Source organism: Phalacrocorax carbo, chromosome 20 (assembly GCF_963921805.1).
Source record: "Phalacrocorax carbo chromosome 20, bPhaCar2.1, whole genome shotgun sequence".
In the NCBI taxonomy this organism is placed as follows: Eukaryota; Metazoa; Chordata; class Aves; order Suliformes; family Phalacrocoracidae; genus Phalacrocorax; species Phalacrocorax carbo.
Genome location: NC_087532.1, coordinates 9,900,071 through 9,918,177, shown reverse-complemented (window position 1 = coordinate 9,918,177; position 18,107 = coordinate 9,900,071). Strand labels below are relative to the sequence as shown.

Genomic DNA, 18,107 nt, shown 5'->3' with positions numbered 1-18,107 from the left:
GTCGATACCAGTCAATTGCCACAATGGTCATCAAACAGACAATGTAAGTGTGGAGACCTAAGTTCTTGCCTTTTTTTTTGTGGCATCCAAACACCACCCATCCAGCACATTCTTCTGCAGGCAGCCCCAGTTACTAGCTGGCCTGTTGTGCACTGCCAGGGATCACAAGTGGCATGTGACATATTTGTTGGGTAAAGGAGTCATTTGTGACCATCTTTCCCTTTTAAATGGCAACCATAAAGCCACACAGACAGGAGAGCCTGGTAAGACACAGATTTTGAGCCACCTCCCAGAAGTGGTCAGAAAAGTAGAGGGGACATTTAGCTATAGAATACAGGTTTACGAGGTACACGCACCACGTTGTACGTGTTCAGACCTGGTGCATCAAAGCCGGGAGACAAACCCTTGCGATCAAATGGATAAAAGTTAAAGAGCTGCCCGTTTTGGGTCTCCAGTGAGATGGAGGCAGAGCCCAGGTGCAGAACACATGGGAACTCCTTGTCAAAAACAACTTGGAAAACACGATCTTCCAGGTGGTGGAGCTTGATTGTCCGGTACTTTTCAGGAATCAGCTCTTCCACGTGAGGCCCAAACTGCTGCATGACCAGCACTCCACCAGGTCCAGCTTTGATCTCATAGAAAGTCAGGTTGGAATAGGTATAATAGCCAACATAAGGACCTGGACTTGGAGGAGGAATCAAGCTTTTCCCTGCCTCTCTGAATGCCGTCTCCATGGCAGGAATAAGATACTCATATGTCTGAGTCACAATATCTCTACCCTGAGGCCTGGGCCCTGCCATCAGCACAATGAAGCTCAGGCGGAGCTTGGGAATAAGAGAGAAGGTAGCTGAATAACCATCAAGGTCTCCGTCCTTCCTAATGACATCATATCCCAGTTGCTCATTAATCTCCCAGGGCGTGCCAGTCTTGTTAGCAAAGTATTCAGTGGAACACTTAAACAGCGGGGTCAGCATTGTCTTCACTGTGTCAGGCTCTAGAAGGCGACGGTGGTAGGTGCCTAAGAAGACCATTGCCAACTTGGCAAGGTCGGCAGCTGTGGAGTACATCTGGCCAGAAGGCCTGTACCAGCCAAGGTCATAGAGAGGGGCTGGCTGCTGGCTGCCATAGAAACCCACAGCCATCTGGGAGCGGATTGGTGGTGTGATATCAAAGCCGGTGTCCTCCATGCCCAAGCGTTCCAGGACGTTCTCAGAGATCCAGCGCTGGTATTGCCCCTCAGCTGCATGGTCTGCTAGCACATGTGCCATCAGTGAGAAGGCCAAATTGCTGTAGTGGCATCTGAAAAGGAAGAGGAATATTTCTGGATCAGCCTTACCTCAGTGATAATGTGGGTATGACTACACAAAACCAGTGGCTATGTCTCTCTTCTCTGGGGAAAATTCTCATTATATGAGATGACGTTTTAAACAGAGGAGAGAGATGAAGCAGGGACAGAGAAAAACTGAATGGTTTTGCCTCAATTTGTTCTTAAGTCAAGAAAGAGAAATTTCTTACAGAAACACCAGCAGAGCTATTTAATGACTATGTACAGAAAGAGAGATGGAGAACAAACAAACAAAAAACCACCTTTATGCAAAACCCTATATATTTGCATATCCCATCTTATTGTTTATAATTATTCACGAAAGAATATATCCACTCTTTTTAAGAGCAGACTTGAGAGTTACAGGTTCTTACCTTAAAGGTCTCAAAATCCCAGGTAAACCCCTTTAAAGATTTAACATGGTATAATCACTTAAGCACCTAAGATACCTTAAGATGGTAAAAGCACTTAAAGGTCTATAAAGCAGCATCCAGCAATGTTGAATCATTAAAGACACCTGAGTGCTTCAGTCTTTAATATCCATAAAGTGATTTAAGTCTTTACACTTCAATGAAGTTTAATGACATGAAGACATGAACGGGCAACCTATTTTCAAACACATTTTCAAAATTCATGTTGTTTTCAACCTTTTTTTTTAATTCTGTGAAGCTACACATCTCACTGAAGCCTATTTAGATCATAAATTTGGTACCATTTCAACCATTTTCAGCCCAATTAGCATATATATCTCTTCCCCAAGAATAAATACATTCTGGATCTAAAATTTTATAACCGAAATGCAGATGAATTTCAATATACCCAGAAAAAAATGTTAAAATTTCTATATAAATGAATGGGAATTTCCTTTAGGAAGAATGATCTGTTAGCTGTGAAGTATATCCAGGAACATGGAGACAGAGTTAAAACTATCAGCATGTCAAGTAATAAGGGGTTGAGAGACTATGATCTTGATAGTAAGCATAATATAAATATCAATGAAGATGATGGGATTAAAGTCTTAAAAACCTTTAAGGAACACCTGTTGTAACCTCCTACCTGAGTTGGGACAGAACAAATACGAGGTTGCCATGACTGAGCTATTGAGTTTGGTAAGCTTGCAGACTTCAAGCCATAGTGAATCCTCAGGCAAATTATTTCATAATGTTCTGAAATATTCCCTAAAAATTTTGCAGACCTAGAGAGTTTCTCCCAGTTAGTCTGAATCTTTTCCCTCACCCGCTGTCCGCTGGATATTGTCCATATGTAACTCGGGTAATAGCCTTTTAACAGGGTATATGAATTGTGACAAACATTAATAGGACTTGTAGATAATTTAGAGAAATATAAGTCACTACAGGCATAACAAGATTTTAAGTGAAATCTATGATGATTCAAACCAATTAAATTAACATGCTTTTCCACTTTTGAAAATCTTCATCTTTCACAGTTTAAGGCTCCCTGGACCTAACTGTAGCAGTTTAATTTGCCTCATCTAGGCTTCTCACTCAGTCTCTATATACATTAAAATAAAACCCTGGCACCTCTAACACTCACTCTTTTCAGCCTAAGACAGGGGTATGGGTAGATGGCTGAAGCTCCCTTTGGGAATGGCTGTCTTTTATCCATTGGCCATGGAAACTGCAGCCAATATTAGTGGAGAACACAAACCCAGACCAAAAGCTTGTAAGTGAATATAGCTGACCTGGTTCCTGGATCAGCAACCAAGACATCATCTTTCAGGAGAGCTAGAGCATCTTGCGTATTGCCCTTCCACAGCAGACTGGTAGATCGCAGCCTCCTGGGCAGACCTGTGTCATGGAAAAGAGAAGTTAACAATCTGAGATAAATCATGGTCCAGGAAATCATGAGTCTGGTGAAGAGTGAGCAAAAGGCAAGATTCAATGGCAAGATGGAAACAGCAATGATGCACATATGTGCTTTATACACATAGCAAATGTGCTGCAAGAGTTGTTTCATACTGGACTGCAGGACACAGTATTCAAGTCATGGACCAATGTGTAATGTAAGTCCTACCCCAGCACCAACTCTGGGTTGCTATGTTTCAGTAACAATACCTTGGTGAATGATTAAAAAAACCCTGTATCTCCAAGTGTGCTGTGGAAGAGAAGGGCATATTGGGTGTTGGGGAAATCCCTGTCCGTATTTCCGTGTGATTTCAAAGGTGTGCAACAGTCCCTTCAAAGAGGCTTTTGTTCTTTAAGCCTTGCTACAGAGGGCTTGAATTTCTCTGAACCATTCCAGGCTTGGCCTAAAGTGCTTTTAGCTTCCCCCCGCCCCCAGCTTTAGCAACATTCATTCAGGGTTTCAGAATGTAGAAAAACATAATTTCTTTTCACTTTTAATTCCACAACACTGAACATGGATTCCCTAAAATCTTTTGGCCATGACTTTATAAAATTCCATAGCTCCTTTGCACAGGATGTAAGGCTCACTGAGTCCAGAACTTGGATTACATCTGGAATGACATCCTCATTGCAGTTTACAGCTTGCTTTGATTTAGAGGTTAGGAGAAAGTCAGGAAGGGAACATGACAGAAAAATGGCTTGCAATCATCTCAGTGAGCATGTGTTTAATCATGACAAAGCTCAATGAGGCCCTATTCTTTTGTAGCAGCAACACATGTTTTTCTCAATTAGCCTGACCTTAGGATCTGAACTGGAACAAGAACACTTTCTGTTTCTGGTCTGTGGTTATTTGTGCAGCTTAATGACCAGATAAGAGGTGCAGTGAGAATCTTCCAGTAGACAATGGGGTCCTTAATTTCCTACTTGCCACAATGACGGCAGAGGAAAAGGTGCACCACTGGGAGAGCTCACCAGCACCATGCCAGCAGTGCAGCGTCTCTCCTGAGGTTCACTAGAAATGATAAACCAGAGAATATGTGTGCATAACAGAAAATCCACAGTCATTGATTTATACTTCATGGGCTGCTAATTGATGTGACAACCATGATGTTAATAATTTACAATAGCACCTCATACTGTCATTCATGTATATTTGACAATAGCAGTCTTGACAAGCTGGAACTTCCCTCTAGCGATGTATCCATCAAGTGTTGAGAAGAAAAACCTTTGGAGTTACTTCTGTAATATGCAAGGTAGAAAAGCCCAGATAATAAGCATATATTATAGATCAGTTTCCACTGGCAGAATTTACATGAAAAGCACTTTACAATATGTCATGCAGTGGCTTTGATCTTGAAGCTAAGGAGAACCTATTCCTTTTTGGGTTTTCACAGACAGGAAATGTAACATGTGACCTCAACATTAATTTAATTTTTCAGTCGGGATTGTGAAACTGCGCTTCCCTTTCTACTAAACTGTCAGGGTCCAAGCTGGTTGGTGTGCCCTGCTGGTGTGCCTTGGGAAATTTGGGCCACATTCTAACAAAAAAGACATAGGAACATAAAAGGAGCTAAGCAGGGGAATAAATACAGCACAATGATGGAAGCAATGGAATGGCTGCACATTACAGCCAATTACACTATGACCAGGTACACTTTTGACATACGCTTTCTACAAGTATTACTAGGGCATACCTCACACCTCACTGATTGACAGGGAACTGAAGCAGGGCTGGGAGCTGCAGCCCCAGCACACAGTGCTCCTGCAAGGAACAGCCAGACCAGCCTCAGGGGCTCCTGAGAGTCAAAGGGGACCAGGCAGAGTTGGTGCCCCTGAGGACATCAGCAGGCTGGCTAGAGCAAGACTTGTCTGCAGGGGGAGGGGCTGGGCAGGGTTGTGCACCCACCTTTCTTTCTGCCTCCTGCTGCCACTGGCCGTTTTGTGTTGTTTTCTGTTTGTTTCCAGATTTCAGCTACACCATTCCTTTTTGGGGAACCCTTGCTTTGATATTGGCTTGCTTCAGGTGATGCTGTACCCTGCCCAGAGGTACTGAAATTGACCTCCATGCTATTTTAATCCTAGGTCCTAATTTTAGGGCTTTCATTCCAATCTGGAATAATGCAGATGCTAGAGAGTTTAACAAAAATGCCACATAAGATATCAACACAGGCTCTTTGGCCACTAAGCTCTGGAACCTCCGAGTCAAGTTTTAGTAGCTTTATTTCTGAGAAAGGTTAAAGTTCTCCGAGTCCTGTGAACTCCTACCTTAACGTAAGAGTTACCCAATTATGAAAGTAGTAGCAGATTAATAGTCTTCTGCCAGCAAGTACAAAGCTATTAATAGCTCAAGAATCCCAGATCAGGAACCACACTGACACTTAAATTTAGGTCAGCAATCAAGGTCTATCTGTTCAATGCAAAGAGGTTTGGTGCCACTTTGACCCTCAACTCTACATCTCAGAAAAATGAGAGCACCCTGGGCTGGAATACAAAAAACTGTTATGCAGTTGGAGCCTGATTACAGGTCATGCTACTGTGTTGAAAGAAATATATATTCACCTTGCATGGAAAAAACAATTTCCTAGCCCACAAAGCAGCTTGGCCCCTTTCATAGCAGATGTCCTGGACAAGAGTTTCCTTTTAGCACTTCACGAAGCTGCTGCCAACATGCTTCCAAGTGTTCTGCCTGACCTCTGGGAAGTGCAAAGGTGCAGGGTCCATACTGGGATGTGGCCTCAACAGCAACCTTTCTTATCCCTGGCATATGGTGGTCTCTTTCAAGTGGCATAATGGTGGGCAGAGGGCATGCAGGTAGCAGTGTTGTCTCACCTGAGAGCTGGCTGGCCATTCTTCGCAAGGTAACAGGTGATGGCTTAAGTGGCATTGTGCCTTTTTCCAAAAAAATCAGACCGTCTGCTGTGTATCTCTGTTCTGATTCCTTGAGCCTTCCCAGAGGGTTCTTAATAACAAAGTTCTGGACATAACGTTCCAATGGGTCATCAAGAGATGTGACTTTTCCTTCCTCCCACATCTTGTATAACATAATGGTGGGAAAGATCTTGGAGACACTGGCAATTCTGTTAAGGAACAAACATATAGAGGAATTAAGCATTAAGAAACCCATGAATCAAGAGGAAAGATGGTCAGTACATGAGATCACCTGGCTGAACCACTGTCTGTAGCTTTACATGCAACACCTTTGCTAATTCAGAAGGAATGGCTAAAATGCAGGTGAGAAGCTTGAATTAATATCCTTAACTCTGGCCTTTATGGACTGCAAGATAACTTTCAGTAGTATCTCCCCAACAGTGCAATGGGCCACAGAACTATTTCTGTTCATTTACTATTCATAAGATAACTTATTTTGTAAATTATTGCTTAGTAAATACTATAACAAGTTGCAAGTATTTTATTGGAATTTTAAGGCTAAAATGCCATAAAGTTTTACATTTCATATTCAGAGTTGGTATTTGGGTGGCTTCAGAACAGAATCCAGTTGACAAAATGTCTTCTGGAATAGGACCGTGGTTCCATTTTGTCGGTTTTTGGAAACAGGGCCACGATTAAGAAGGATGGCCAGAGGCCATTGTATTGTATTGTGCTGCTAGAGGTGAAATTCTTGGACTGGCAAAAGACAGCCTAGAGTGAAAGCATTTGCCAACAATGGTTACATTAATCAAGAACAACAGTCAGAAGTTTGAAGATGATCAGATACCATCTCAGTTCTGACCATAAACTATGCTGACTGGCCATACATTTTGGGGGGGAGCCTCTGTGGTGCAATCGGTTAGCATGTTTGGCTGGTAACCCAAAAGGTTTGTGGTTTGAGCCCACCCACAGACAGGTTCTCCTTTCCCTGCCAATGGTGGGGAAGTTGGAACTAGATGACCTTTAAGATCCCTTCCAACCCAAACCATTCTATGATTCTGGAAGAAATATCATCAGGTCATCTATACAGGGGTTTTACCATGATACAGAGGGGGGGAAAAACAGCTAATCACAGATGCTGAAATGTTCCAAAATTGTTTACTTGGAGGAAAACATTTGATAGTCAGAGTGCAGCCCATATGTTTCATATGTGTGCTGTAGCACAGTTATAAATCACTGAAAATAGTATAAATCGATGAAAAGAGATCTTTAAAGGAAGTAAACACTTCCTTTGTATTTGTTTTTGGTTTTTTAACACACACTGAGAGCTTGATTCTATCTTCGTCTAAAAAATAATGGCCAATATGGCTTTGACTTAACTGGGAGAATGAATAAGCAGACAAGTCGACCTTGTGTGTTAAGCAGATACTCTTCCGAAACCCCATTTTTTTGCTAGACTGAACTTTTTTTTTTTTATCCTATGGCACCATCTCCTCACTGTTCACAAAATCTGTGCTATCTCTCAGTCTTCAGATCAGTGCCCTCGGCCTCCTCACAGCTTGGAGATATTCCCAGGTAAGGAGTAGTCCGTTTTCAGGTTTTCAGGTTGGTCACTGATATTCCAGTCTAAAATATTGTCAGATCAGATGTTTAAAAAAAATCAGAAGTAAACAACTCAGTAAGCCACAAGTATATGATAATTTAGGGACTAGCTGAAGCACTGTGTAACAAAGTTTCAGTGTAAGAAGAGGGTTCTGCCAGGAGGAGATGCAGTTTGTGATGGTGGCTCTATTGCCAGATATAAGATCTCCATATGTGTATCTGCTCTTTTTCTAGCTCTCGTGCCTGCAATACAGTTGTCTCACCTGTAAATAGTATACTCATTGGGCACCACTGAGGAAGGGTCCAAACCATTCTTCTTCCCAAAGTTGCCTGTCCAGAGCACAGTGTCATTGTAGATAACAATAGCAGACATGGCAGGGAGACCAGAACTATGAACCTTTTGGCGGAGCATCATATCTACCTGGAAAATGATGGGAAATGATGAACTTCGAAATGAAGGCTCTTATAATGTATCTAGTCTGTAACAGGCAGTAGAAGATCCAAACCGTCAGCCCTCCTTACTTCCAAGCACCTGAGAGTGATTTTTTCACAAATGTTTTGGCAAAAGGAAATACTTTAACTGTACTGTTCCTTTGAATTTTTTATGCTGAATTATCCATTCTCTGTCTTTCAGTCTACATGCTCACCAAGTAGAAGACTGTCATGCTCATCTTTGTAATACCTATGATGTTTATATGGTTAAAACAAATGCTAAAACCTATTAATTGTAATTTCCTCCTTTTTCAATTATACTGTGCACAGCTGTTCTTTGCACTAGTATTTTATGTTCAAAGATGTATGAGAAGAAGATCCAGACTTTTCAAATATCACATGACAATTTTCATGCCATGAAACATGCAAGAGTTTAGACTCTTGTTTAAAGTGCAGTCTGAGAAACAGCACTGAGCAACTAGAGGGCTTTGATTGCTCTTTGCTGTTGTGCCAAGGTTGTGTGGACCTAATCAGCCAGCTGTGCTCCACCCACCTCCTGCAAGCAGAATGCATTGACCTTGCTCTTTTATGACTTTTTCAAAGCTATTACATCATCATGCATAATTTATGTTTTGCACAGAAAGGTTAAGACATAAGAAATGGCCTTCCAAGCCAAGCATCTGAGACAAGAAAGGCCAAGCTGGGTCATGTCCTCAGGACCTCTTCACTGGATAGGCTGGTGAGGTGCACTGACAGCCAGCAGTGAAAACATCCAACTCATGCCAAGTCCTTCTGTAGTGCTTCTTTGCCCTCCCCTCTGCATGTGCCGGTGGCCCATCAGTATGGTTAGGTGCAACAGCACCTCCAGACTGGTCTCATGTCAGCAAGCATGGTCCTCCTTAGCATTTTCTCAGAGAGAGTCTGGCATGTAGACCTGCCTGGGCATGCAGAAAGTTGACAGAAATACATGATGCTCTTCTAGACTCAAGTGTAATTTTGTCCAGTACTCAGCATTTGTATTTGGCTATTAGCAAGACTCTTCTGAGGAAAATGTAGGCCCTTCTAATAAACAAAAATATTTACTTTTAGAAAATAAGTGTTTCCTTAAGCCTCATGCATGAGTGAATGTCACTCTGTTGTTTCAAGCTGCTGTAGGCAGATTTTTCCCAAAAATGTCATCCTCTGTATACAATATAATTACATCTCATACTGTCCGGAGTCCCAGCTCCAGGATCCCTGGCCTGGCACAAGATGGTAGTTTGTCTCAGGTAGTGCAAGATCTTTAGTGTGGGTTTGAGTGTCCACAAGCTTAGGCAGAACCTAAGGGCATCTGAAGATACACTTCTGAGGTGCCTAGGACCCCTTCAAATGCCTATGTCTTCCTATGCATCTACTGTTCAGGTTCTCTGTGCCTTATTCCATCTGCAAAATAGAAATACTTTCACCAGCCTACTTCAAGGAAGTGCTTGGATACTTCATTTCTGAGGAGCACAAACAAGGGAGGTTAGATGACTCTCTGATGGACACTTAAAGTTCTGCATGTTCCCCCATCTCTCTGACTGATCCTAATCAAACAATAAACTACCTCTCTACAGTAACCCCGGAGACAGTGGCAGAGAATTCATAAAAGTGAATGTGAAGTGATAGCAATTGAAATTCAGTGTAGAAAAAGCAGTGTGCATGCAGGAAAACAACCCTAACTTCACACACATACACCCAGATGGGCAGTGAGCTGGTCATTAGCGCTCAGGAACAAGCCCTTGGCGCTATGAAGGATGCGCCTATGTAAACATGTGCTCAGTGCCTTACAGCAGAAAAAAAAAAAAGGTAAATCAAATATGAGGGATTATTAGAGAAGTAACATAATATAAAACAGAAAACACCATTTTATCACTGTGTAAATCCCATAGCCACCAGCATCTTGAATACTGTATACAGTACTGATTTTCCGCATCTCCACAATAGTATGTTGGAGCTGGAGAAGACTCAAAGAAGGGTAAAAAGAATGATCAGAACTGTGGGACAGCTTCAATTATGGCTAATTAAGCTACTCATGAGAAAGAGACAGATGAGAGGGTCTATTATATGATAGGGGTCGACCAAATCAGGAGTGTCCTGTCAGAGCATGGCTGTCCTTATGGTCCAGTCAGGGCAACACTGTGGTGTTTCCTCATTGCAAGTAGACCCTACTAGAATTTCAGACAGTGCTAAAATTTCAGAGACAGTATATCATACTGGGGAAAAGCAGGCGCCTCTCTTATTCAGATGAAGGTCCTCTTCCTCTTCCCTTTCCTCTCCATTCCTTCCCTGAAGTTACCTACAAATAGCTTTTTAATTTTTTAAATTATGGCATGGGGAAAGCCAGCAAAGCAATAAAATAAGGAATTGGCAGTCACTGATGAATAGGAACTAGTTATATGAGTCACCTACTTTCCAGGACATGAGGGCTGCCTAATAGTAGACAAGATGCCAAGAGCCATCATTCTGTGCTGATGTATGCTCACCAGACTTCTGATGGACAAGTAATAATGTTTCTTCATCATAGGCTGCCTTTTGGATAAGATAACTGCTTATTGCCCTGTTCTGTCTGTTTAGTGAGGAGTTTTATATACTCATTTCTAGATTCATATCCATCTCCTCAATTTCCCACCTCCTTCCCCAGAGATGCTCGGGGGAAAAATACATATTCTCCCCTTTACACCTTCAGAAAAGCAGCCATGAGCTCTGTCTCCCTCTGTTCCCTTCTCCTCACAGACCTTCTCCAATGCATCCTTCAGAATGGGGATTGGGTGGTCCAGTGGTACTGGTTCCGGATAGTGGGGGCACATCTGCACAGTTTCTGATCTCACTTCTATCACGGATGGGCCTGGAAAACATTCCAAAGACAGAATATGTGACTTGAATAGACACACTAACAAGCTTTAACCTCATCCAGCAGTCAGCACTAGCTTTCTTGCTTACATTTTTTCAAAGCTGAGGACATTTCTGCATAGGCAAAGAGATGATCTATTTCACATAAAACATGACTTGAAGAGGGGACTGTGCTCTGTTATTGCTTATTCCAACACAATATAGCACATGGGATGGACAGGAGCTGCAATAGCCTTCAACTGACTCTGCAACCTGGAAGAGTAAAGAACTGGGACTACAGAAGCCTGTAGGTACTTGAGAGGGGGTTTAGACCCCATCAAAGTGCCCTGCCCATGTCTAGGGGAAATTCTGAGTTTGGGTTCAGGAGGACAGAGTTGTCCCATGCATATTGTAACCTCAGAAAATGGATGTGGAAGTGAATTGTCAGTGCCACCAGAAATCTAACACTATAACAACAGTTGATAAGCTGCATACCTAGTATATTAGCTGTCTTCTAAATTAGCTGTATCCGGCATATACCAGAGACATAACATAAATTTCTGTGGCAAGCAGTCTTTAAACTCATTGAGAGATGGGAAGTCTCTTACTTGGAGGCACTATTTTCCCAGGTGACCCAAGGTGTTCATAAACACAACTCCTCTGCTCTGTAAGCTGTACACAAAATGCTTGTTTTTCTTTTCTCTTACCAACTGAGCATGAAGCACTAGAAATACAAATCAGAAGAGAAATGGCACTATGAAAACTTTGAGATGAATGGGGATGGATACACAAGAGGCTAGAGGCAGCCTCTGATAGTCTGTGATAAAAATGTAGTCTGAAATCTTTTTGACATTGGTACCTCTGGCACCTTCACCGTGGGTTTTATGCCACCTTTGGGCTACTTAAAACTCTGATCAGTTACACTATATATATTTCATCCTTGCACATACAGTGCCTTGAGTCTATCTGTTGAGTTTTCTATACTCAGCATAAGATAATTCTAGTGTGACCTAGAGGCTTGAGCTGGTTCAAAGATCTAAGATTAGGGGAACAAGAAAAGAAGTAAACCAATAAGCTAAAGCATGTGGTAAGGTGTAAAAGAAAACTCGTTCTAAACTGGCGTGGCTTTTATGACAGAATACTAAAAAAAGAGATACAGAATGTAAAATAAAACGTCTCCTTGGTATTTCAATTAACGTAGGTTAGTGCCAGAAGTAATGGGGCCTCTGGACACCAGCAGAGTTACATGGTACTCCATCAACCCAGTGCTCATATCCACTATGTCCTTGCACCGCTTAGGAGGAGGTAAAGTTGTGTGCTGTTTGGGAAAATACTCTTCGGGGAAAAATGTCCTCGTGGGGAGAAAGGCGTCTATTGGTCTCACAAATTTCATAGAATCACAGAATCATAGAATCACTTAGGTTTGAAAAGACCTTTGAGATTACTGAGTCCAACCATGCCAAGCAATGTCCAAGCTTAAAGATGAGTACTTACCGGGCTCCACCTTGGGGAGGCTGTACTGCCACAGAAAGCAGCCTGTCATTGCAACAGTCAACAGGAAGAAGAAGATGACCAACACGTGAGTCCACTTCACCTCCATAACTGTGAGCTTGAGGAGGCTCCGGCTGCTGGATGCCTGCTGTAAGTCGGAAAGATATGATCTCAGAGAGAGAAAAACTGCCTGTCATGCATACCAGCTAGAAAGAAAGAGGCACATTGGAGAATAAAGCTACTGCAGGGACCTTGACTAATTCCAGTACTGTTGCAGCACCACAGCTAGGCATACCAGACCACGCTGAAATAACTGGAACCAGAGAGGACTTCTTGTGTTCCAATAAGGTTTGCAAGATGTTACTCTCCTTATCTTGTTCTTGTAGAAGAAAAACATCCACTCCTTTTACCTTTTCCCCTCTTTGCAGGTGAGTCTCATCAGCCCAGACTGGCAGGATTCTGTTGCAGCTCTCATTTTCTCCCTTCTCAAACATCACGACCTATTCCTGGATATCTCTCCAACCCCTTTTTTCCAGAGTCCAGCATCTGTTCATGGCAGCCACCAGCCAGATCACCTGAGCAAATCCAGCTTTTATAGATGAATGATGGAATTTTCCACCATGTACTGCCCTTACCCTTCTATTTTGTGCCTGTAATTCCCATTATATCATGTACCATCTGTATGCTTGGCATTTACAGATGCCATGTTTTGGAAAACTGGCTACTATTTTGGGTTTGTGCAGCTCTCGCAACACTGGAGACCATCCAGGTTGGTGATACTACCATATAAACATTGGAGAAAAACAAGGAACAGATGACAAATTATTAAGTGCCTAAGCATGAGCTGTGCTCTTTCACTGACTGTAGGAGGTCAATAAGGTGCTTTTGAAAGTTTGGTAATCAATGTTGTAAAACATACGGCCTGCCATTTGCATCCAATATGGCTCATGTTCCACTTCCACAAAGCTATTTCAGGTTGTCTGGACTCACTTGTAGGATAGACAGACTAATATACTCCCTTTAGATTTTCACATGGCCCTTTTCTTTCTTTTTTGAGCTACAGGAGAGTTCATGCAAAAGCTTCTGCAAGTCAACTGAGCCTCGTCCTCACAACGAGGGAATCTGCAGAGCCACTTCCAGACTTGTACATGGTTTTGTGGCTCTGTAAGGATCCAACTGGGGAATCTAGCCCCTGCTGAAAGTCTAGGTTTCAATTCCACTTTCTGCACAACGACAAACACTTCACAATTATTTCTGAAAGTTTTTAGCCATTTCAGGCATCCCCACAAAAATTTCTGAAGGCATCTTACTTCAGGTTCTTCCATAAGATAATTAAGATTTCAAGGATGGTGTCAGACCATACAGGTACCTGCAGACCCACTCAGACCTGAGCCTGCCAGAGCACATATGCAGTCCGTATTTCAGATACCAGACTAAGGGACATGTGTTCCTAAATAGGGGAATGCCATTTTGACACCAAACACTGTTTCATTTACATATCATAGAATCATAGAATCGTTAAGGTTGGAAAAGACCCTTAAGATCATCGAGTCCAACTGCTAACCTGTCACTGCCAAGTCCACCACTAAACCATATCCTCAAGCACCACATCTACCCTTCTGTTAAATAACTCCAGGGATGGAGACTCAACCTCCTCCCTGGGCAGCCTGTTCCAATGTTTGACAACCCTTTCAGTGAAGAAATTTTTCCTAACATCCAACCTAAACCTCCCCTGATGCAGCTTGAGGACATTTCCTCTCGTCCTATAGCTTGTTACTAGGGAGAAGAGACCGACCCCTGCCTCGCTACGACCTCCTTTCAGGCAGTTGCAGAGAGCGATAAGGTCTCCCCTCAGCCCCCTCTTCTCCAGACTAAACAACCCCAGCTCCCTCCGCCGCTCCTCGTAAGACTTGTTCGCTAGACCCTTCACCAACTTCGTTGCCCTTCTCTGGACACGTTCCAGCACCTCGATGTCCTTCTTGTAGTGAGGGACCCAAAATGTGTATCGATATATATACACACCAATACATATATACACCTATATATATACATACACCTATATATATATACACACCCCAATATATATACCAATATATACCTCATACAGTGCCTTAGTAGGTAGGAGATCATATTCACAAAAGGAGAAGCCTGTGTATTGAAAACCTCTTTAATCACCCCCATGCTGGCAGGCTTCAGTTTACACTGAAAGATGTTCGCTAGAGCTGCAATGAGATGCTGTTTTCCTACAAGGAGTGGGGCAGGGTCCTCTTTGCCCCGGAGTACTCATGGGGCGACTTTTTTGGATTTAGTCCCATCATAATAAGGTGAGTCCTCCACCAACCTGCAGTTACTCTGACCATTTTTCTGCCTCTTTCCTTGCTTCACTGAGAAACTCTGATTCCTGGGTCCCTAAGAGCAGGGTGAAAGGAAAAGATTTTCTGGTATATGCCTCATCTCATGAACCCTAGGCTCCCTAGGCAACTAACCGAAGACCCAAAGATACCAAGACTGAACTCTCATCCTTTAGTCCAAACTCCGCTTTACCTCTTGTGGATGGTGAGTGCCCTGAATGTCTCTTTCATTCTCTGACCCATAATCTAGTGACAATGCAGTGAAACTATGGCAATGCTCTTAAACTAGAGACATAGATCTCTCTTTCTTGACAGAGAAATAAATACGCAAAAGTGGGAGGAATGTTCATCACCCTGAGGAGGTGCTCTACCCTCTAAGCCACCTTTCAGGACAAATATCACTCTGTATCTGGGAGACTGTCAGACAAACAGATGGATAGATACCTACAAACATACTCCTCACACTTCCCACTCCAGGACCTGTCTCATCTCACTTCCCTTTCAGCTGGTTTCTCCATCTTACGTACATTGCTTGGTGACCATCACTGCTAACAACATAAACACAGCAAGGCAGGGGGAAGGAAGCTATCAAGCACTTAGATATGCGCAAATGAATGCAAACACATGCTGGAACAAGTGCACGCAGCTTCCCGTGGATAGGTCAGCTATATGATACATTTTTTCCCCCTGAGCTTTGAAAAATTAGGATGATGGGGGGGGAAGTGGGCATTTCACACAGACCACCCAGGTACACTGTCCTGCACCACCATGCTCATCTAGGCAGGCTACCACAGACCCTGCTAGCTGCTCAGTCAGAGGCACATCTTAACACCGGTTCGGGAGAGCAAGAAAGAGCCCCGGTCCCTGCACATACCATTGCCAGAAGCTGTCTCAGTCCCAGAGGCTGTTGTCAGACGTCTCAGCATGTGTGTACTGTAACAAAACCACACTGTCTGATCTCATCCCTGGAACAGCAAGAGCAGGGTGCCTTGCTGTGCTCCTAAACGCAGCTGCTTATCATGGGCAGGTGCTGCTCAGTCACTCCAGCTGAAGTGGCCATTTTTAGCTCCCTGATGGTCCTGCTCTGGGTTTCCCCGTCCATTTGGTACATTCAGACCCTCCAGAAAGTGCTGCTGACCTACCCTGGGCAAGGAGATTAAGTGACAGGGACAGAATGGCATTTGCTCTCAGGAAAGTGCCTGAGATTGAATGTTAATTCTTCCTAATGCTTCTCTGCCATGTGTGTGAATCACAGCTGAAACCATCAGGGCTTCGCAGTCTATTTATAGCAGCTTCATCTCCTCCTGACGTCTGAACAGGAGATGATTAACTCATGAGATGGACAGCCCCTGCATGCCTCCAGCCACTGTCCCTGGGCAGGCTTGGGAGGGGGTGGGCTGGGCTGTTTGCAGGAAGGGGGGAGGTGGGGGAGCTTAAGCCAGGAGCTCAGGCACTCTCTGGGCTTAATCCTGAACAGCCTCCTGGAGTTCCTCTGCAGCAATAGCAAGGGAGTCATTCCCAGCTAATATGCTCACTAGACATAGATGGAGCTGGTATTTTCTTTCTCCTTAGCTGCTGGGGACTCTGAAGGATGGTGGAAGGTTGTGATTTGCATGAGGTGAGCCTTACCCGCAGCTGTAACCCATCCATGGCTGCTCAGAAGTCTCTTCTCATCCCCTGTGCCGCCTGTCACCAGAAATGAAAGGCTCATAAAACCCTGTGATGAAGAGAAACAAAAAATTAGTGCAGGAAAAAAATTGAGTCAGAGCAAGGACGGAAGCCCAGAGTAACAAAGCCTAGCTCAGATAAGCAGACCAGCAGGGAGACACTAGTTCTGGATAGGGAGATAAACCACAGTAACTACATGAGAAAAATCCCTAGCAACACCTTCCCTCTCCCTACCTCTGTTTGGCAGCACCCCGCGTTTACTGAAAGAGCTGGACCCAAGCTCTGGGACTTGCCAGGGCCCACAGCCATCCTCATCCTACCTCCCAAGCACAAGAACCTTGAGCTTTGACACTTTCAGGGCTGACACATTTCCATTGTGCCTGCTCTGCAGAGTTCTTGAGCCCTGTCCCTGGCTTCTCAGCCTTGCTCCCCCTACACAGCCAACACCACCCTCCTTAGCCTTGGGTATCACAGACACAGCCAAGAAGCTATGACAGATTTGTGCCAAGATAACGGCATGACTGCCACCTATCCCATAAAATCTCCTTCTTGTCTTGCTACCTGGCAGTGGCAATTCAATAGGCAAATCCCCCTGTAACAGCTCTTACCAGCCTTGCTGTTACCCTCCAGCTTCCAGTGCTGATGAATTTGGAGCTGTCCTGGAGCTGCAGATGTTAAGAGCATCTGAAGCACTAATCCCAACAGTCAGCCTCTCTGAGCACAGATTAATTGGCTATGCCTCACCCCTCCTCAAGCAACACAGCATCTGTCCAGGGATGTAGACAAAAGGGAGTATTGCTGATGATTTCATAGCTCAAACAATACAGCAGGGTGGAAAATGGGGACCTGTGTATAAGGAGGGTATCCTTAACACCCTGTGAGCTGGAAATCTTAATAATGACCTGCCATCACCATGTAAAGTACATTATAAATGCTCTCCAAAGAGGATGGCATGGTCATGCCCCCAGTTATGCACCAAGTCCAGGGAGATTGTGCACCTCAGGGGTCCTGCCATCCTATTGCCTTCTTCAGAGGTCTACAGGTAAGGGTATTCTCTTCAATGCCACCTCTTCATTTCAGTATTTCCAGTAGTGTTCCAGGCTCTGACAGTGCTCAAAATATTCAAGTGGAGCCCATGCAGCCATGTACCTGTGCCCCAGGGTTGTGCCCAAGTTTTGGTGAATGGGGCTGCAGACGACCTCCATACTGATTAGATTAAGCTCTTCACAGTTTTGTTAATCCTCATTTCTGGGAACAACTATTTCTTTCTGTCCCTGCTACCAACCTCTCCAAGCTTTTCTTTGCAGTCTGTGCAGTGATCTTCCCTGAAAGCCAAAGAGAAGAATTGCACATGTAGATAACTCATGCTTTTTACATATTACACATTGTTGTCCCATTCCTTCTTCATTTTCACTCTGTTTTGGCAGAGTTCATTAAAAAAACTAGAGTTTTTCAGTCTCCAACTCACTGTGATTTACAGCAGTTCGCTCGTTATCCCTGTATTTCTTGAACTTCTCTCTGAAAGCTGTTGGCTTTGTGCTTCCCCACAAAAAAGGATGTGCATACCCAAAACCATGATGGAGTCTCAGTCTTTTCTGGCTCAACAGTGCTTCATAAGTTTCACTTTCATGTTTTTCAGTTCCTCCTTGCAACTGA

The 18,107-nt window shown here is 43.6% G+C and overlaps 1 protein-coding gene across 1 annotated transcript; it reads right to left on the bottom strand.

The window, feature by feature from the left end:
* Positions 1-320: 320 nt before the first annotated feature.
* LACTBL1 (lactamase beta like 1) lies at positions 321-16,457 on the bottom strand. The gene is given in 7 exon segments (XM_009510465.2): positions 321-1,299; positions 3,027-3,132; positions 6,019-6,266; positions 7,923-8,080; positions 10,848-10,957; positions 12,436-12,580; positions 16,413-16,457. Coding segments are annotated over 7 exon segments (1,791 nt in total).
* Between the last annotated feature and the right edge of the window lie 1,650 nt (positions 16,458-18,107).